Below are 17,015 nucleotides of genomic sequence, written 5' to 3'. Positions count from 1 at the left end.
TGAATACACAGAGAACAGCACTTGAAGCCACCAGGAACCTTCAATGACATGGAAGAAAAACAGCTGTGGTGATGGTGATGAAAAAAGGGGGCTGATCACAAAAATTAAGGATAGTACTGGCCTAATAGGGCCTTGTGAGCCCAAAAAACAAATATGAAAATTTAAAAAATAGGGCAACACACGCTAAAACTATAAGGGAAAACAAGAAAATAAATCCTGAAGGGTGGGGGGGAAGAATACGAAAAAAAAACCTGCAAAGAAAGGCAGCAAAAATTGAGTTGAAAAAACGATGCTGAGCGGAGATGCAAATAACATGCCTTCCCCTTACTGCAGATGAAAAAAAAAAGACCGCTGGTCCTGTTATCACAAGTTGGATGGGAAGGCACCCACACTTGCGAGGTGAAAGTGCTGCCTCAAGCTCTTAAAGTTATAGTACGCTGGGCGTTTCCGCACCAGGCTCAGTGGATGAGGTCACCCATATATGTGTGTGTGATCCCACCTCCCTTCCATAATATTTGGGAATCTCATAAGTTGGCTTCCCTTCAAAAACGTAGGCTACAAAATGTTCTGAAATCAGCATCTGGGCTGCTCTCAACTAAGCCCAACTTGTGTTAATATATGTACTATTCTTCGAGTTCACTAACTTTGTATGTAAAAAGTTTAATCTTTCAGTAATTAAGATCAGTACAGCACTCTTATTCCCATTATAAACAGCTGCACTGCATTCTCCAAACCCATATATTTTGTGTTTTATGTACAATAACTGACAAATGCATTTCTTGGAAGAAGGCTATAATCACATTCATTTTCTTCAGAACCACCATTGCTTTTTAAAAAGAGTAACTCACCAAGCATGCCCCAGGTGTGCATGATCATAAACTGTTGGGCCACAGCTATACCTGCGAATAAAGTTAAGAATTATGGGTAGATCTGAATGAACAAGTTGTAAGCAATATTACCTGGTGTTTAGGATCGTTATGACGTATTTGTTTATTTGAAGCAAAGTAATAAAATCCATATTAATTCAAATGTAATAATGTACTTAAGGGTTTTTGTTTTTTTTTTGCAAAGTTACTTACCTCTAACAGGGGTTCTCGGTGCACAGTAAGATAATACAGATACAAGGGAGGTAATAACAGGCAAACCACTCGCACATTTGCTCTTCTAGAGCCTAGAAAAATTCATAAGGTCTCACTTGGCACACTCAGGAATTCTCATATAGGTGTAACATCCACTCTTCCTTTAGTCAGCATCCACGGTGATATGGATTTATCTGTCCGACGAACAGAAGAGGGGGTTGTTTGGTTGCATTATCCTACTGTCTACAGAGAGCAATGTTACTCACCTGTAGCAGATATTTTCCAAGGACAGCAGAATGAACATTGCTATTCTTGGGTGACATAACCCAAGAGTTCATGCAGGAACACACTCCAGCAAATATTCCAGAAGCTTTTGGAAGCACCTCATCATGCACGAACACATGCATGTGTCTTCCTACTTGTTGCCACTGTACAGGACTAGATCAGTCTAGTCTGGATAGCTGACAATTCCAAGGAGAGTTGGGCAGAGGAGTAAGAATATGCATCATGCTGTCCTCGCAAAACACCTGCTTTATACAATTAACATTTTTCTTCAAGGACAAGCAGGATAATATTCTTACTCTTGGGAAACCCTAGACACCAGGCTACCTTGAACAAAAAAAGGAAGAGGCTGGCAACAGGCAAGACCGAAGAACATCTCAATCATTATGGTAGGAAACGTCTTTGTTTTGTTTTGGGTGTTTTTGCATCTTGGAACGGCAATAAAATGGGCCGGGGGGGGGAGGGGGGTTGGAGCTGGATTAGACTCCAAAGAGAAACATAAGGACTGTCTGACCAAACTGTCACGTCAGGAGTCCTTTTCCAAACAGTAGTGAGATGCATGAACTGAACTCCATGTGGCAGCTCTACAAATTTCCTCTATGAAGGCTGATCTCAGCTGGGCTACTGATGCAGCCATGGCCCTAACATTATGAACACATACAACTGTACTCCTAGTTCAATTTTGATGTAATTTTACATGGTTGTGATTGTTACCTAACATTATGAGCCATGACATGACTTAAAAATCAGCCTAGCCTGGGCGTAGGTAAAAGGAAATGCAGGCTGCAAAACAATTTGAAAGAATCTGTTTGCTGATGGCAGCCCCCATCCTGTTTGGGTCAAAAGAAACACAAAGCTGGCTGTGCTCTCTATGGATTTTAAGTCCACAACAGATAGTAGGCCAAGGCTCTTTCCAGTCCAGGATGTGCACTGCGCTTTCACCTTAATAAGCATGCAGTCTGAGGAAAAATATTGGGAGAGCAATTGACTATGATGGAATTCCAATACTACCTTAGGAAGGAACTTAGGATGAATGCACAAAATTACTCTATTGTTATAAAACTTTGTGTAAGGTGCATCAGCTACTGGGTCCTCCTGGACCACTGGTTCTCAACCAGTGTGGTGTGTCGCAGGGCTGGCCAATGAAAACAGTAGGAGTTAGGAGGGGAGAGCGCAGGCAGCAGGAAACAGCCCAGCAGAGGAGATGCGGATACACTAAACCTAACGCCTTCCTGGGCTGTGCAGGCAGCAAACCATGCTTACAAGCTGTTAAACATGGCTGTGTGGGAAGGAGCACAGCATTAGGGTTAATGTAGCTGCATCTCCTCTGTCAGGCTGTTTCACGCTGCCTGCATTCTTCCCTCCCAGCCACTGCCCTGAGGACTTAGGCTGCACTTCTTTTGGAGGGTAAAGGGGACATGGAGTGCTGGACATAGGGATGATGGAATAGAGAAGATACACAGCTTCTGGATCATAACAGAAGTGGAAAGGGAAATTGCTGGCCCATAAGGGGAGCAGAGGGGACACACAGCTGCTGCACAAGGAAAAGAGGACAGAGAACACTTCACCTACATGGGAATTCCTGAGCATGCCGGGTGAGAACCTCTGAAACTTTTCAAGGTTCAGGGACAGAAGCAGGTGTTTATTTTTGGGGTAGGCAATTCTGGTCCTTGAGAGCCCCAGGCAGATCAGGTTTTCAGGAAATCCACAATGAATACGCATAAGATAGATTTACATACCAAGAAGTTAGTGCATGCAAATCTCTCTCATGAATATTCATTGTAGGTATCCTGAAAACCTGACCTGCCTGGGTCTCTCAAGGACTGGGAATTGCCTACCTCTGGTTTACCCGGTACCATCTGTGTGGCAGCATTAACCCTGCTTTTATAACAGAACTCAAAGTAACATTTCAAAATTGATCAACATTACGAATTTATCACATCCTTCTAACTTAACTCGTGCAATTCAGGTACATTTGATTGTTTTTCACACAACACTATCTAAGCATTTGCCTGTGCTTCTTTTCAGTATGCTGTATTACCAAATATTTTTGCAGGTATAAAATGATACAGGGCATAGCTATACCACTAATACACTTTTGGTGGGGGGGGGGGGGGGGAGTGGTTTTCCTTGCATCATTTTATACTATATAATTTAACAACCTCTAGCTATTTCCCCAGGGACAATATTAGTTGTATGGTACAGGAAGGTCTCTCCTTGATCAGAGTGGAGAATATTTCTAACACAAGTGTCTCAGGAACAACAGGATGTTTCATCCTCAGAATATGCTACAAAGGTGAAATTTGGACTTACCCATTAATTCCCTTTCTTTGAGTCCTGTCAGGCCAGACCAGTCCAGATGACTTAGTTGTTATGTAACCCTGCCATCAGATTGAGCCAAGAAAAGCAGCTCAGAGCTGACTTCACTCCTCATAATATGGACTGGTGCTGCCTTCAGCTCCTCAGTATCTTATGTCAAAGCCAAGACAACTGAAGGGAATCATGTTTTGGATTTCCAGTTCACCCCCAAAGCCAAACCTGATGCAGTCAACATTACATGGTCACTAATCCAGGAATGATAATTCCACACCAAGAGTATGGCTAAATTGTACAGCGCTGCGTAACCCTAGTAGCGCTCTAGAAATGTTAAGTAGTAGTACCTCCAGAGGGCCACCACATACTCACTGCTAGCATTTTGAATTTGTCAGACAGAGCCCTTGACCATCATGACTTCCCTTGAGTTGGTTCTAGAACAGGCTGAGAAAAAATTACTAGGCAAGACTAAAATTTCACCTTCCTTATTGTCCATGCCAGACTAGTGAGAGGAAGCCACAATAGCTCTCAAGATTCCTACACCTAAGGTGTTGCTCTTCTAGACCTGCATACCCACACTGAGGCACAGAAACTGCCATTCAATTGGAAAGATAGATTGTCTGCAAGGACTCCTATGTTCTAATCACGGACTCTCTGGGATTTGATTACCTCAAACTACACCAGCAAGAGTTGGAATCTTCTCAACTTCTCCTGAAACTGATACCTTAAAGCCCACTAAGCCTTATAAGGGCACATCAGTAGACCAAAGACCTATCTAAAATGGAGAAAGAAATGTGCACCTACAAACATCTCAAAGGTGACTGACAATAGACTTTCGAATGGCCTCCCCTGTATGACCTACTTCACATGATTTCTTTACAACTCGAAGAGAAAAAGTCGGAATCCACCATCAGTGAAACACTATTCCCAACATCTCCCCATTACCATTATCAAAGGAGACTAACTTCTGCCCTAAGACCTAATGAGACACTACTACTCTGCAAGGCTTCAGAGGAAAAGAGGACTGAGCTCAAGGTACTAAATTTGGGTTCCAAATAGCAGATCTAATGCTCAACTCCCCAAATGAAAGTATGCTGGAAGAGGAGCTTCTGTGACTATGTACTTGAGCCACTCTGCCCTCTGTAAGAGTTGTGAGTTTGCCTTCACCCCAATCTCTTGTGGAAGAAAAAGAAAAAAAGATTGAAGAAATAGATCTCTCAAGGAAACAGTTTCTAAGAGGCTTTTAACTCCAACTTAAGTCCATTATTTTTCCTCTTTTACACTACCAAAGGCTATACCACCTGACACCAAAGGGCTCATTTTCAAAGCACTTAGACTTACAAAGTTCCATAGGGACTAATTTTCAAAGCACTTAACCTATGGTACTTTGTGTGTCTAAGTGATTTGAAAATGAGCCCCTATGTAACTTTGTAAGTCTAAGTGCTTTTAAAATATGCCTCCAAGTATCCTTACTATGTTGCCTTATTTTCTCAAAAGCCAAGGCTGCAACAGAATGGAATAAACCACTCCTAAAAGATCCCTTCAAAAATTATACCAGGAAATATTCTAGGCTCCCAGCAAGAACATGTAGAAGACTGCACAACAGTCCTGGTTTTACTAGGATTATCCAGCCCCTGGGCTCCTGGTTTTCCTTCTTTGGCTGACAAACTTGCTCACCTTGAGTTTCACTGAAACAATATGAGAATCACTCATTGAGATGCCCCACTTAACTCCTAGTAAAGCCACAGCTACTTCTTCTAGTCCTTGTATTTCAGGATCCCAAAAGGGGTTGGGGTTGGTTTAGCAAAGTCCTCTGAACAATAATGGAGTTGTTCATGTGTGCAACTGCCAAGTCCTGCAGGGGAATTCCCATCCCAAACCCAACCCACCATTTAACAGGGCATCCGAGGGCTACTAGTTTCTTTAGCTTGTCCCTAATCAGCATACAACATTGTCTTGCCTCCACCTGGACGGTCTTCTCTACATTTAGAGGCCAGGATTGCTGAAATGCTAGATGGTTGACTCTGGTCCTCAGCATAGACTTACACTTGTTGGTTCTTCACCCAGTCTTAATCAGGCTCAACTATATGGTGCAAAATAATCATAAAGGGGATGCCCAATCCTTTTCCTGCAACAGGTAACTGTGAGTATCACCTACTCAGGCTCCTTTCAGTATCCCTAGATAGAGAGAGAAGCCTTGTATATTGGGCTGAGGACATCCTGAAAGAGTCTGAACAGTGAGAGACTTGTGGGTCTGAGCCACAGAGTCCATTGTCTTTGAGCCTGGAACTTGCAGAAAGGATGATTCTCAGATAAGACGTGGAAACAGGAGATCTGGACACTGGGAGTGAGGTCTTGAGTACTTGATATCCACAGCCAAAAGAACATGCTCTTCAAAGGAGCCAAGAGGTTTCTTCTATGCTTCAGAAACAAAGACTACATTGTTTTTCAAGACGATTGTCAACTAGGGGCACACTGCAAAACCTTTATTACAGCCAAACTCTCCTGTGCTGACTTGGCCCTAAATAACCAGATGTCTGAATTTACTACCCCATGGCTGATAGGTAGCTGGGACCATGGTGGCATGTGATAACCAAAGTAGTCAATAACTACCTGAGAAGAGATCTACCATGCAGTGGAGGCAGTATATGCAAATCTCTCTCATTAATATTCATTGTGGATATCCTAAAAACCTGACCGAGTGCTCCAAGACAACAGTTTAATCTGGGAAACTCCTCTAGCTTCATTTTTGGCCAAGTGCTAAACCTTCACAGATCTAACTCACCTATCAGGTTCCTGCTTGATTGCCTGCCTACTTCCAAGCAAGGCCAAATGCACTCCTACTGTTGGATCCACCAAGGGTGAAGTCACCAGCCACTGGACCCACTGTGCAAACAGCCTTTAGCTGAATTTATTACCAAATCTGGGAGAGAAATCAACCCCAAAGGACTGTTGCCAGCAGTTTCCCCAGGACTCAGTCTATGCTTCACTGGCAGGGCCCAGCACTGAAGGGTGGGGGTGTGTAAACAAGGTGTCATGAAATGCCTAGTCACTCGCCTGGGGCTAACCCTGTGGCTACTTCAAGGGTCTATCATCAGCACAGCTCAGGTACACCTGCACCTCAGCATGTGCTCTATACAAGCACCCTCCTTCATACTGACTGGGTCCCAACTGCCTCTGAGCGAGTCCCCGCACTCAAGTTATCCCCAGTGATTTCTAGGTTACTGGGGCCACACTCCCAGTAGTCTCACAGTTCCTAGAAAGCACTCACAGACCCAACACACAAACCACCAGGGTTCTTAGTCAGTCCAGACAAGCAGAGTCAATAAATTAAAAAAGGTTTATTGTCATAAAAATATTGAACAGTGAACTATAAAAACAGATGGAAAATAAACAGGCAAATAACAGGTAACTTTAAGGATCAATTATAAAACTATCTAAACATTTTATCACTACCTGGATAGTGCCCAGGAAGTACAGAAATATAGCTGCTCACAGTTTTAAACATAAAATATGCAGCACCTGCTGGCCAAACTAGAGAAATACACCAAGAATTAATACAGTTTACAGGCTTACAAACCCATTATTTTGTTACACAGGGCAACTGCCCTAGATTCCCATACTAAAAGCCTGCCATAAGTTGAAGGCACTGTCTATTGGCAGGCTTTGGGGCCCCCTTCCAAATGTCTAAAGAAGGCATAGCATGCTGTCAGGTTTCGGGGCACCCTTCCAAATTTCTGTCCTAGGCCCCAGTGTGTCTGCCTCCCAGTTCTGTTCACGGAAATTTGGGCCTACAGTCTTCCTAAGAGCAGTCTACTTGGTACAAACACTGCATGGTGCAGCAGTTACATTTGCTGAAACCAGGGAACTACCGATACGCTGAAGGCAGCAACAGCTCTCTAAAGCAAGTGAAGTCCACTCTGCGCCGTTTGCTTTGGCTCCCTCTGCTGGCAGGGGGACATAACCTACTCATCTGAACTGGTCATGGATGATAATAAATCAAATTTCTCTAATACATTTTTAAAAAACCTCTCTGCATTACTATAAAAAATATGGCCTAATAAGTTAATGGGTGTTGCTACTGATGCGTCTTGCTAAAAATATCACTTCATGCTGGTTTATGAAAATTACAAAGAATATGTACATATATATTACAAAGATGGGTGCATACACACTTGGGTGTTGAAATCGGCATAAGTTTGAAACTTAAAAGCAACAGTGACAATTGCCGAATTTCAATGGAGCTGCCAACTGGCTACATTTTTTCTGGAGAAATTGATCCAGGCCTTGTTTTACTCCACTTAATGTGGAACTTAAAGTTCCAATTTCTCTACTGCATTTTATAGGAAATGCTAGACTACATGTCCTTGGATGCACTAGGACAGGGGTAGGCAACTCTGGTCCTCGAGAGCTGCAGGCAGGTCAGGTTTTCAGGATATCCACAATGAATATGCAGGAGATAGATTTGCAAGCACTGCCTCCATGGTATGCAAACTTTGTGAGATCATCCCCCATGTCTGTCTATTCCCTAACAAAAATGCAGGCCCATCACCCAATTTTATTTGGATTTGTATTAAGAGTGTCTAGTAACCCTATGACTCACACTTAGAATCGTTTCATTTCCTATAGGCCAATAGGCAAGTTCTTGATGAGCTCATCAAGCTTTTGTCAAGTTGCCTATATACTGGTTAAGAGTGAACACTTAAACTGACATTTGGTAATACCTGTCATTACTGGGTGAATTCATTCCTTACCTAATTACTAATGGGGAAAATCCATTTTTAGTGTTTAATTATGCTACTGCAAAGAAATTCACATACAAAAAAATCATGACTATTTTATAAATTTGTGTACCAAAAAAAGAAATCAGACATCATGAAATGTTTACACATGTAGCTGATATTTAGGATAAATTAATTATGAACGCCTCTCAAAGATGCACAAACGGACAATAGCCAAGGATGAAGCCTTGCTGAATAGTACTACTCGCAAATTCAAACGTTTGCTGATTCAACCTGTCAGTACACGAAAAGCAAATTGGTATTTCTTATCAAATCTATACAAAGTAACAGTTGAGACACACTTAAAGCAAAAAATTCACAATACATATATATATATATATATATATTTTTTTTTTTTTTTTAATTCTGTAGGGAAAGGTTTCTCCATAGCTTGCAATTGAACAATGTAAATGCGATTCTAGAATCTATTATGTTCAGGATTCAATTCAAGATAATGGCATTCACATATAGAGTGCTCTACACCGGCTGCCCATCTTACCCAACATCACACATCCTATACCCTATCTCATTTCTTCTTTTCATCCATTGGATTTAGACTAGCCATTCCCATTGTGGCACTCTCTCAGTTGGGACTCTACTCCAAATTGTACCTTTTTCGTTTTGGCCTTGGTGCTTTAGAACTCACTTCCCTTGACACAGCAATTTGAACTTACGCTAGGTTCAGACCTTTAAAGACCCATCTTTCATTCAGGCATTTGGAGCTTCCTAGCTGGGAAACCCAGTTCCAAATTACCCATATTCTCTCTTTCTCTCCACCCCCACGGCACATCGTCCCTTCCTATTCTGCAGTATCCTTTTCTTTTCAGCTATGCTATAAAGTCAGTGAGTTTTCTTTTCTCTTACCTTGTATTTATATTTACAGTATGTAAACCACTTTGCTATGAACCTAAATGAAAAGAAGTATATTAAGTCATAATAAACAGAGCACAGACACCATGAAGGCCAGTCATATAGTCTGATTGGTATAGCTCCTGTGCTTTATAAGAAATAAAAAAAATACGCTCCTACATGTAAACTGTTTTACAGTTTGTGTATATTTTCATTTAAAGTGAAAAGGTGCCTACCATCTTCGGATGGTAGTAGCTCTGTCAGGGCATATGACCTGAAATAACTTGGCACAGGTATATGGTTTGGTATCAGACATTTGTAGCAATTTTTATGTATTGTGTTTTATAATTATGCTAATTTTCCTGCACTCCACTTTGGATAAAGGCAGAATAAGATTAAAACTATAACTCAAAGCACAGCAGTGAACACTAAACTGATATTTTCCATATCTCGTTCCCCACCACCTGGATGGTGGCCTAGGACCTTTTCAAAAGCCAATCCTAGTCTGGTTTGCAGGATATCCATAATGGACATACAAGAATGAGATATCATTTCGCATCCAAACAATCCAAGTGGGCTACGTCAACGCCAGATCCGCTGTAAATAAAACAGCAATACTAACAGACTGGATCATGGCAGAAAACCTCGACCTACTCTTCCTCACTGAAACTTGGATCCATGACCAAAAGGACCCTTTAATCCTAGACCTGTGCCCTCCAGGATACAAAATCACACACTGGACCAGAAAAGAAAAGAGTGGCGGAAGCATAGCACTAATGTATCGGGCCCACTTTACCACCGAAACCACTGCCAAGTCCATAACACCTCAACTTGAAATTGCCTCAATCAGAATCCACAACAAAACCCTACGCGATCATTTGAATTGTGTCTTGTTTTACAGACCTCCAGGTAATTGGAACAAAGGCCAGACCAACTTCATGGACTTCATTTCAAACGCATGTGTAACCAGCTCCAATACACTAGTACTAGGAGACATCAACCTTCACTTGGAAGACCCGAACTCTATCAACGCACGAGAATGTAAGGAATTTCTCTGTTTATACGATCTCAAATGGCCACAAATGCAAGCAACCCACGTCAAAGGGCACACTCTTGATCTCATCTCACACAAACTCTCAACAGACCAGAACCTAACAATAACAAATACGAAATGGACAGAAACAGCCTGGACCAACCACTACAAACTAAACTTATCCCTACATTTTTATTTATTTTTATTTAATATTTTCATTTGTTGCATTTGTATCCCACATTTTCCCACCTTTTTGCAGGCTGAATGTGGCATACATATTGCCGTTAACAGCGTTAGCAGATTCCAGTCTGAACAAATACATGGTACGAATGATTACAAGGTGATGTTGTGGTAGATAAGGTACATGTAAGGTAGGTGTCGTTGGAGGAAGAGTCAGGTAATGTCCTTTACGTTCTTTGGTTGCATTGTGTCGCAGGTGTCCATGTATTTTTATGTTGGGTCGGTGGGGTATGCTCTTTTGAACAGGACCGTTTTTAGTGATTTCCGGAAATTACAGTGGTCTGGTAGTTTTTACTATTTTTGGCAGCGCGTTCCATAGTTGTGCGCTTAAGTAGGAAAAGCTGGATGCATAGGTGGATTTATATTTGAGTCCTTTGTTGCTTGAATAGTGGAGGTTTAGGTATGACCGTGTAGATTTAGTGATATTTCTGGTCTGTCATGTATCCAGGTGCCTTGCCGTAAATGATTTTATGAACAGTCATGCAGATTTTGAATGTGATTCGTTCCTTGATTGGTAGCCAGTGCAGTTTTTCTCCGAGTGGTTTGGTGCTGTCAAAACGCATTTTTCCAAATATAAGCCTGGCTGCTGTGTTTTGGGCGGTTTGAAGTTTTTTTATGATTTGATATTCGCATCCCGCATAGATTCCTTTACAGTACTCTACATGGCTTAGTACCATTGTTTGTATCAGGTTTTGAAATATTTCCATCGGGAAGAATGGTTGCATGCGTTTGAGTTTCCACATTGAGAAAAACATTTTCTTTATGGTGGATTTCGCTTGGGTCTCAAGTGAGAGGTTACGGTCAATTGTTACTCCAAGAATTTTCAGGCTGTCTGAGATAGGGAGGGTGTATCCTGGGGTGTTGATGCTTATGGTTTTGTATGTAATGTATTGTGATGAGATGATGAGACAGTGTGTTTCTTCTGTATTGAGTTTTAGTTGGAATGCGTTAGCCCATAAGTTCATGGTGTTTAAGCTGAGCTTGATTTCGTTGGTGATTTCTGCCAAGTCATGTTTGAAGGGGATATATAATGTAACATCATCAGCATAGATAAATGGGTTAAGGCCTTGCGTGGATAAGGTCTTGGCTAGTGGCGTCACCATGAGGTTGAAAAGGATCGGTGATAGTGGTGATCCTTGCGGTACTCCACAGTCTGGTTTCCACGGTGATGATATCTTTGATTTTGATTTCACTTGATATGTTCTTGTGGTTAGAAAGCCCTTGATCCAATTAAGAGTACTGCCACCGATTCCGAAGTGTTCTAGAAGTCTTAGTAGTATGCTGCAGTTGACCATGTCGAATGCACTTGACATGTCAAATTGGAGGAGGAAAATGCTTTTGCCTATTGCTATTTCCTGCTTGAATTTGGTTAGGAGAGTAAGTAGTACTGTTTCGGTACTGTGTAGGGGTCGAAATTCTGATTGCGACTCATGTAGTATAGTGAATTTGTTTATGTAATCGTTGAGTCGCTTGGTCACCAGACCTTCCGTTAGTTTGACTACTAATGGGATAGATGCTACTGGGCGGTAGTTGGTAATGTCGTCTGTTTTTTTCTTGGTGTCTTTTGGTATTGGGGTGAGCAGGATGTTGCCTTTTTCTTTTGGGTAGGTATCCTGCTGTAGCATGAAGTTTAAGTGGGATGTGAGAGGGTATAGGGGGGACAATATATTAAAGCCTGTAAGATGATTAGCAGCACCTTGCTGTACTTACCTCATGTTTATCTTGAAGTTTTAGTATGTCTGGATTAACCTTTCACGTCCCTAAACAAATCATATGTAAAAGGGTAGAGAGCCATCAGAGCCAGGCTCTCAGTAACTCTGGGACACGAGGATGGTTACAGACACCGCTCACAAGGGTGAGCTAACTAGCCCACCTTATGTTTATTAGTAAGCAGGCGGCCGGAATCAACTTTTGGGGGGGGGGGGGGGCGGAATTAGAGGGGAGAGGGAAGAAATGTTAAAACTATTGATGATGAGATTACTAATCAGACTGTTTGTATTTGCTTTGTTCCAATGGATACGAATTACGCTTGTTAATTGATAATTTTGTTATATCATCAATAAAAACTTTCTGAACATAAGTGGGATGTGAGATCTGTTATGAAGCGATGGGGGGGGGGGGGCAGATTGTATTAGGTAGCTGGGACAGGTGTCCAGTTGACAGTGGTTACTGGAGTATTTTTTAATCGCCTGGGTGACTGTATCGGCACTGAGGGGGGCGAAATTTGACCATATTCAGTCAGCAAGGTATTCATCAGGGGTTCGGTCTAGACCATTAATGAAGTTTTCTATGTCCATGTTGTTCCTAGGTAGGGCTTTGTGTAGATTTACGATTTTTTCATTGAAATATTTAGCAAGGTTGTCTGCAGATGGGATGTCAGTATTGGTTGTGGTGACCGGCAGAAGAAGGGTATACAACGATTACTAGAACGCACATCCTACAGAACAAGAAGTCAAGTAGACACGAAAACATTCTGGAAACTAATATACAATAACAAATGAGCAACACAAACAGACTCCATATACTACCTCATAGAATGGGACAAAAGATGCAAAAGCATACTAGATGAAATTGCACCCTTAAAAACAAGAACCCCACACAAGCATAACTCGACACCATGGTTCAACGATCAACTAAAAAAGTTAAAAACACAAACCAGGAAATTCGAACAAGCATGGAATAAAACAAAAGATGAACATACACTCAACACATGGAAACAAATAGAACGAAAATACAAATATGCAATAAGACAGGCCAAAAGATCATACTATAAAAACAAAATAGGGACAGATTACAAAGACATGAAGAAATTATACCAACTTGTGAACAAACTCCTAGACACCAACTTGGTCAGTACCACGAATACAGCCATCCCATCTGCAGACAAACTTGCGAAGTACTTCAATGAAAAAATTGTAAACCTACGCAACACGCTACCTCAGAACACCGACATTGAAAACTTCCTTAATGAATTGGACCCAACCATTGGAGAATACCTGGCAGATCGGACCTGGTTAAACTTCACCCTCCTTACCGTCGAAACAGTTACCCAGGCGATTAGTAGGTTTTCCAAAACTCACTGTAAACTACATACCTGCCCCAGCTACCTAATGAAATCCGCCCCTGACTGCTTCATAGCAGACCTCACATCCCACCTAAATTACATGCTTCAGCAAGGCTTCTTCCCTAAGGAAAATGGCAATATCCTACTCACCCCAATACCAAAAGATACCAAGAAAAAAACCAAACAAAATCACTAACTACCGTCCAGTAGCATCTATCCCATTGGTGGTCAAACTAATGGAAAGCATGGTAACCAAACAACTTACAGATTACATAAACAAATTCTCAATATTACACAAATCACAGTCAGGCTTTTGCCCCCTCCACAGCACGGAAACAGTACTACTCACTCTTCTAACCAAATTCAAGCAGGAAATAGCAACAGGCAAAAACATCCTTCTCCTCCAATTTGACATGTCTAGTGCATTCGACATGGTAAACCATAATATACTAATAAGATTACTAGATAAGTTCGGGATTGGTGGAAACATACTTAACTGGATCAAGGGCTTCCTAACAACAAGAACATATCAAGTAAAACCAAATTCAAACATATCACCGTGGAAAGCAGACTATGGAGTACCGCAAGGATCACCGCCATCACCGATCCTATTCAACTTAATGATGACCCCACTTGCCAAGTCCTTATCCAACCATGGCCTTAACCCTTTCATATATGCAGACGATGTCAAAATATACATTCCTTACAAAACCAAACTGACAGAAATCACCAACGAAATCAAGCTCGGCCTGAACACCATGGATTCATGAGCAAATGCATTTCAACTAAAACTCAATAAAGAAAAAACTCATTGTCTCATCCTCTCATCCCAACACAGCGCGGACATCCTCACAAGTATCAATACCCCAGATCACACCCTTCTTATCTCAGACAGCTTGAAAATCCTTGGCGTTACAATGGACCGTAACTTAACACTAGAGAGAGAAGTGGCATCCACAACAAAGGAAATGTTCCACTCAATGTGGAAACTACTACTTATCACTTCTATAGCGTTACAAGGCTCAAACGCATGAAGCAATTCTTCCCGAGGGAAACATTTTGCAACCTGATACAATCAATGGTACTAAGCCACTTAGATTACTGCAATGGAATTTATGCAGGATGTAAAGAACAAACCTTAAAGAAATTTTGGACTGCTGAAAACACAGCAGCTAGGCTTATATTTGGTAAAAGGCGATTTGAAAGAAAAAAAAACAAATGACCTCACTAATTAGCGCCCAGTAGCATCTATCCCATTGGCAGTCAAACTGATGGAAAGCATGGTAACCAAACAACTTACTGATTACATAAACAAATTCTCAATAGTCCAAGATGGCGCCTGAGGTAGATGTGTGTGAGGGCAGCTCCTGAACGCCAACAGTCTTTTAGGCGTATCGGAACCTTTTGGAGCCCATTATGGGGAAAAGAAAGGGGAAGCCCACTACCCTCACCTCCTTGAGTCGGTTGGAATCTTCTCCAATGCACCAGGGGACTTTGGACGCGATGTTTCTGCGCACACCAGGACCTTCTGTGAGCACTTTGATAACTCCGGTAGAGATACCGGAACATAGCAGTGAGGGAGTCTCATTGAGCCCTCCCTCAAACACAGCCCCTCCGAGGCCTGGGGGCGGATCGGTGACGTCGGCGGAACAATGCCATAGGGCACCCGAAGAGGAAATGACCCTGGCGGCTGTAGGAGGAGGCCCCGTCGCCACCTCATCTCCTGCGGGGATATCAGAGCGGTTGGGGTGGCGAGTTTTACCCCCAACAGAGCTAGCACAAGAGACGCCGCCAGAAAAGCCCGGAGATCAAATTAGACCTGCTGTTGTGACCCTCGAAGTACTGTGGGACGCTATTCAGGGGTTGCACGCTATCCTGAAACAGACATCAAAAATAACTCCAGGAGAATTGGCGGAGATTAAACTGAATCAAGAAAACTACTTGGAACTTATGACACTAAGCTGGAGGCTCTGGAAACCGAGGTACAAACTTTAAAAAACTTTTCTTCATCTGTCTCCAAGGAAAAAACCATTTAGTTTAGAAAAATGGAGTACTTAGAAAATCAACTTCGAAAAAATAATTTAAGAATGCTTAATTTTCCTAAAACTCCTTTACTGCCATCATTGGAGATGTTTAAAAAATATTTGAAAGACATTTTGCTTATCCCGACAGAGAATATGCCACCAAAAACTAGAATACAATATATTTCCGGAATTCGTGAAGAGAGACCTGCTTCACAAATGAATCTAACTGATTTAATTCAAGACTCAGAGGTAATTACAGAGAGAACCACTATGCTAGTGACATTTGCATTAGAGTTAGATCGAAATAATATCTTCAAATTATATTTCCGCCATATAAATAAAGATTTCTTAGGCGCAAAGATTCAAATTTTCCCGGACTTATCCAGGGATACTCAAAAAATGAGGAAAGCTTTTCTACAGCTTAAAACTAGATTGCATAATATAGGAGGAACTTTCCTACTGAAGTACCCCTGTCGATGTGTTGTAGTCTTTAATTCCCAGAATTATATTTTCTTTGAACCAGAGAAACTTCTAGAATTTGTCTCTAGTAAGGAATAGAATGTTAGACCCTGAATATTATGCTATGTATCGGCTGTACACATAGAAATATCCCTCTACCTTTATTTACTTTTAATTTTCATAATACTTGATTGCTTAGATCTTGGACAATATTATTATTGTGGTCTTAAAAATTATATTATTTTCCTGCAATGTTCTAAATGTAAAATAGTTTTTCTTAATTTTCTGAATTTATGTATATACATGAATGTGAAATGCAAATTCATAAATAAATTTAAAAAAAAAAACAAAACACAAATTCTCAATATTACATGAATCACAATCAGGATTTCGCCCCCTCCACAGCACTGAACAGTACCAATTACTCTTTTAGCCAAATTCAAGCAGGAAATAGCAACAAGTAAAAGCATTCGACATGGTAAACCATAATATACTACTAAGACTCCTAGTTTACTTTGGGATTGGCGGAAACATACTTAGTTGGATCAAAGGTTTCCTAACCACTAGAACATACCAAGTGAAATCAAATTCAAATATATCATCACCGTGGAAAGCAGACTGCGGAAAACCTCAAGGATCACCATTATCACCGATCCTTTTAAACTTAATGATGTCCCCACTAGCCAAGTCCTTATCCAACCAAGGTCTTAATCCATTCATCTATGCAGACGATGTCCCCACTAGCCAAGTCCTTATCCAACCAAGGTCTTAATCCATTCATCTATGTAGACGATGTCACAATATATATTCCTTACAAACATGACCTGACAGAAATCACCAACGAAATCAAACTCAGCTTGAACATCATGGACTCATGAGCAAATGCATTTC

General features: G+C 41.3%; 1 protein-coding gene across 4 annotated transcripts in view; it reads right to left on the bottom strand.

Moving 5' to 3' along the window:
- The window catches only part of CARS2 (cysteinyl-tRNA synthetase 2, mitochondrial), a 263,903-nt gene that overhangs the window by 240,638 nt on the left and 6,250 nt on the right, over positions 1–17,015 (bottom strand). For all 4 annotated transcript variants that reach the window (XM_030201547.1, XM_030201546.1, XM_030201544.1 and 1 more), the window contains exon 2: positions 849–899. Coding sequence is in view for 2 of the 4 variants with exons in the window: in XM_030201544.1 (XP_030057404.1) it covers positions 849–899 (51 nt within the window). In the remaining 2 variants the exon portion in view is untranslated. The remainder of the gene's footprint in view (positions 1–848; positions 900–17,015) is intronic.

Source organism: Microcaecilia unicolor, chromosome 4 (genome assembly GCF_901765095.1).
Source record: "Microcaecilia unicolor chromosome 4, aMicUni1.1, whole genome shotgun sequence".
In the NCBI taxonomy this organism is placed as follows: domain Eukaryota; kingdom Metazoa; phylum Chordata; class Amphibia; order Gymnophiona; family Siphonopidae; genus Microcaecilia; species Microcaecilia unicolor.
Note: the sequence above shows the minus strand (reverse complement) of the source record. Positions and strands in the feature narration are given on the sequence as shown.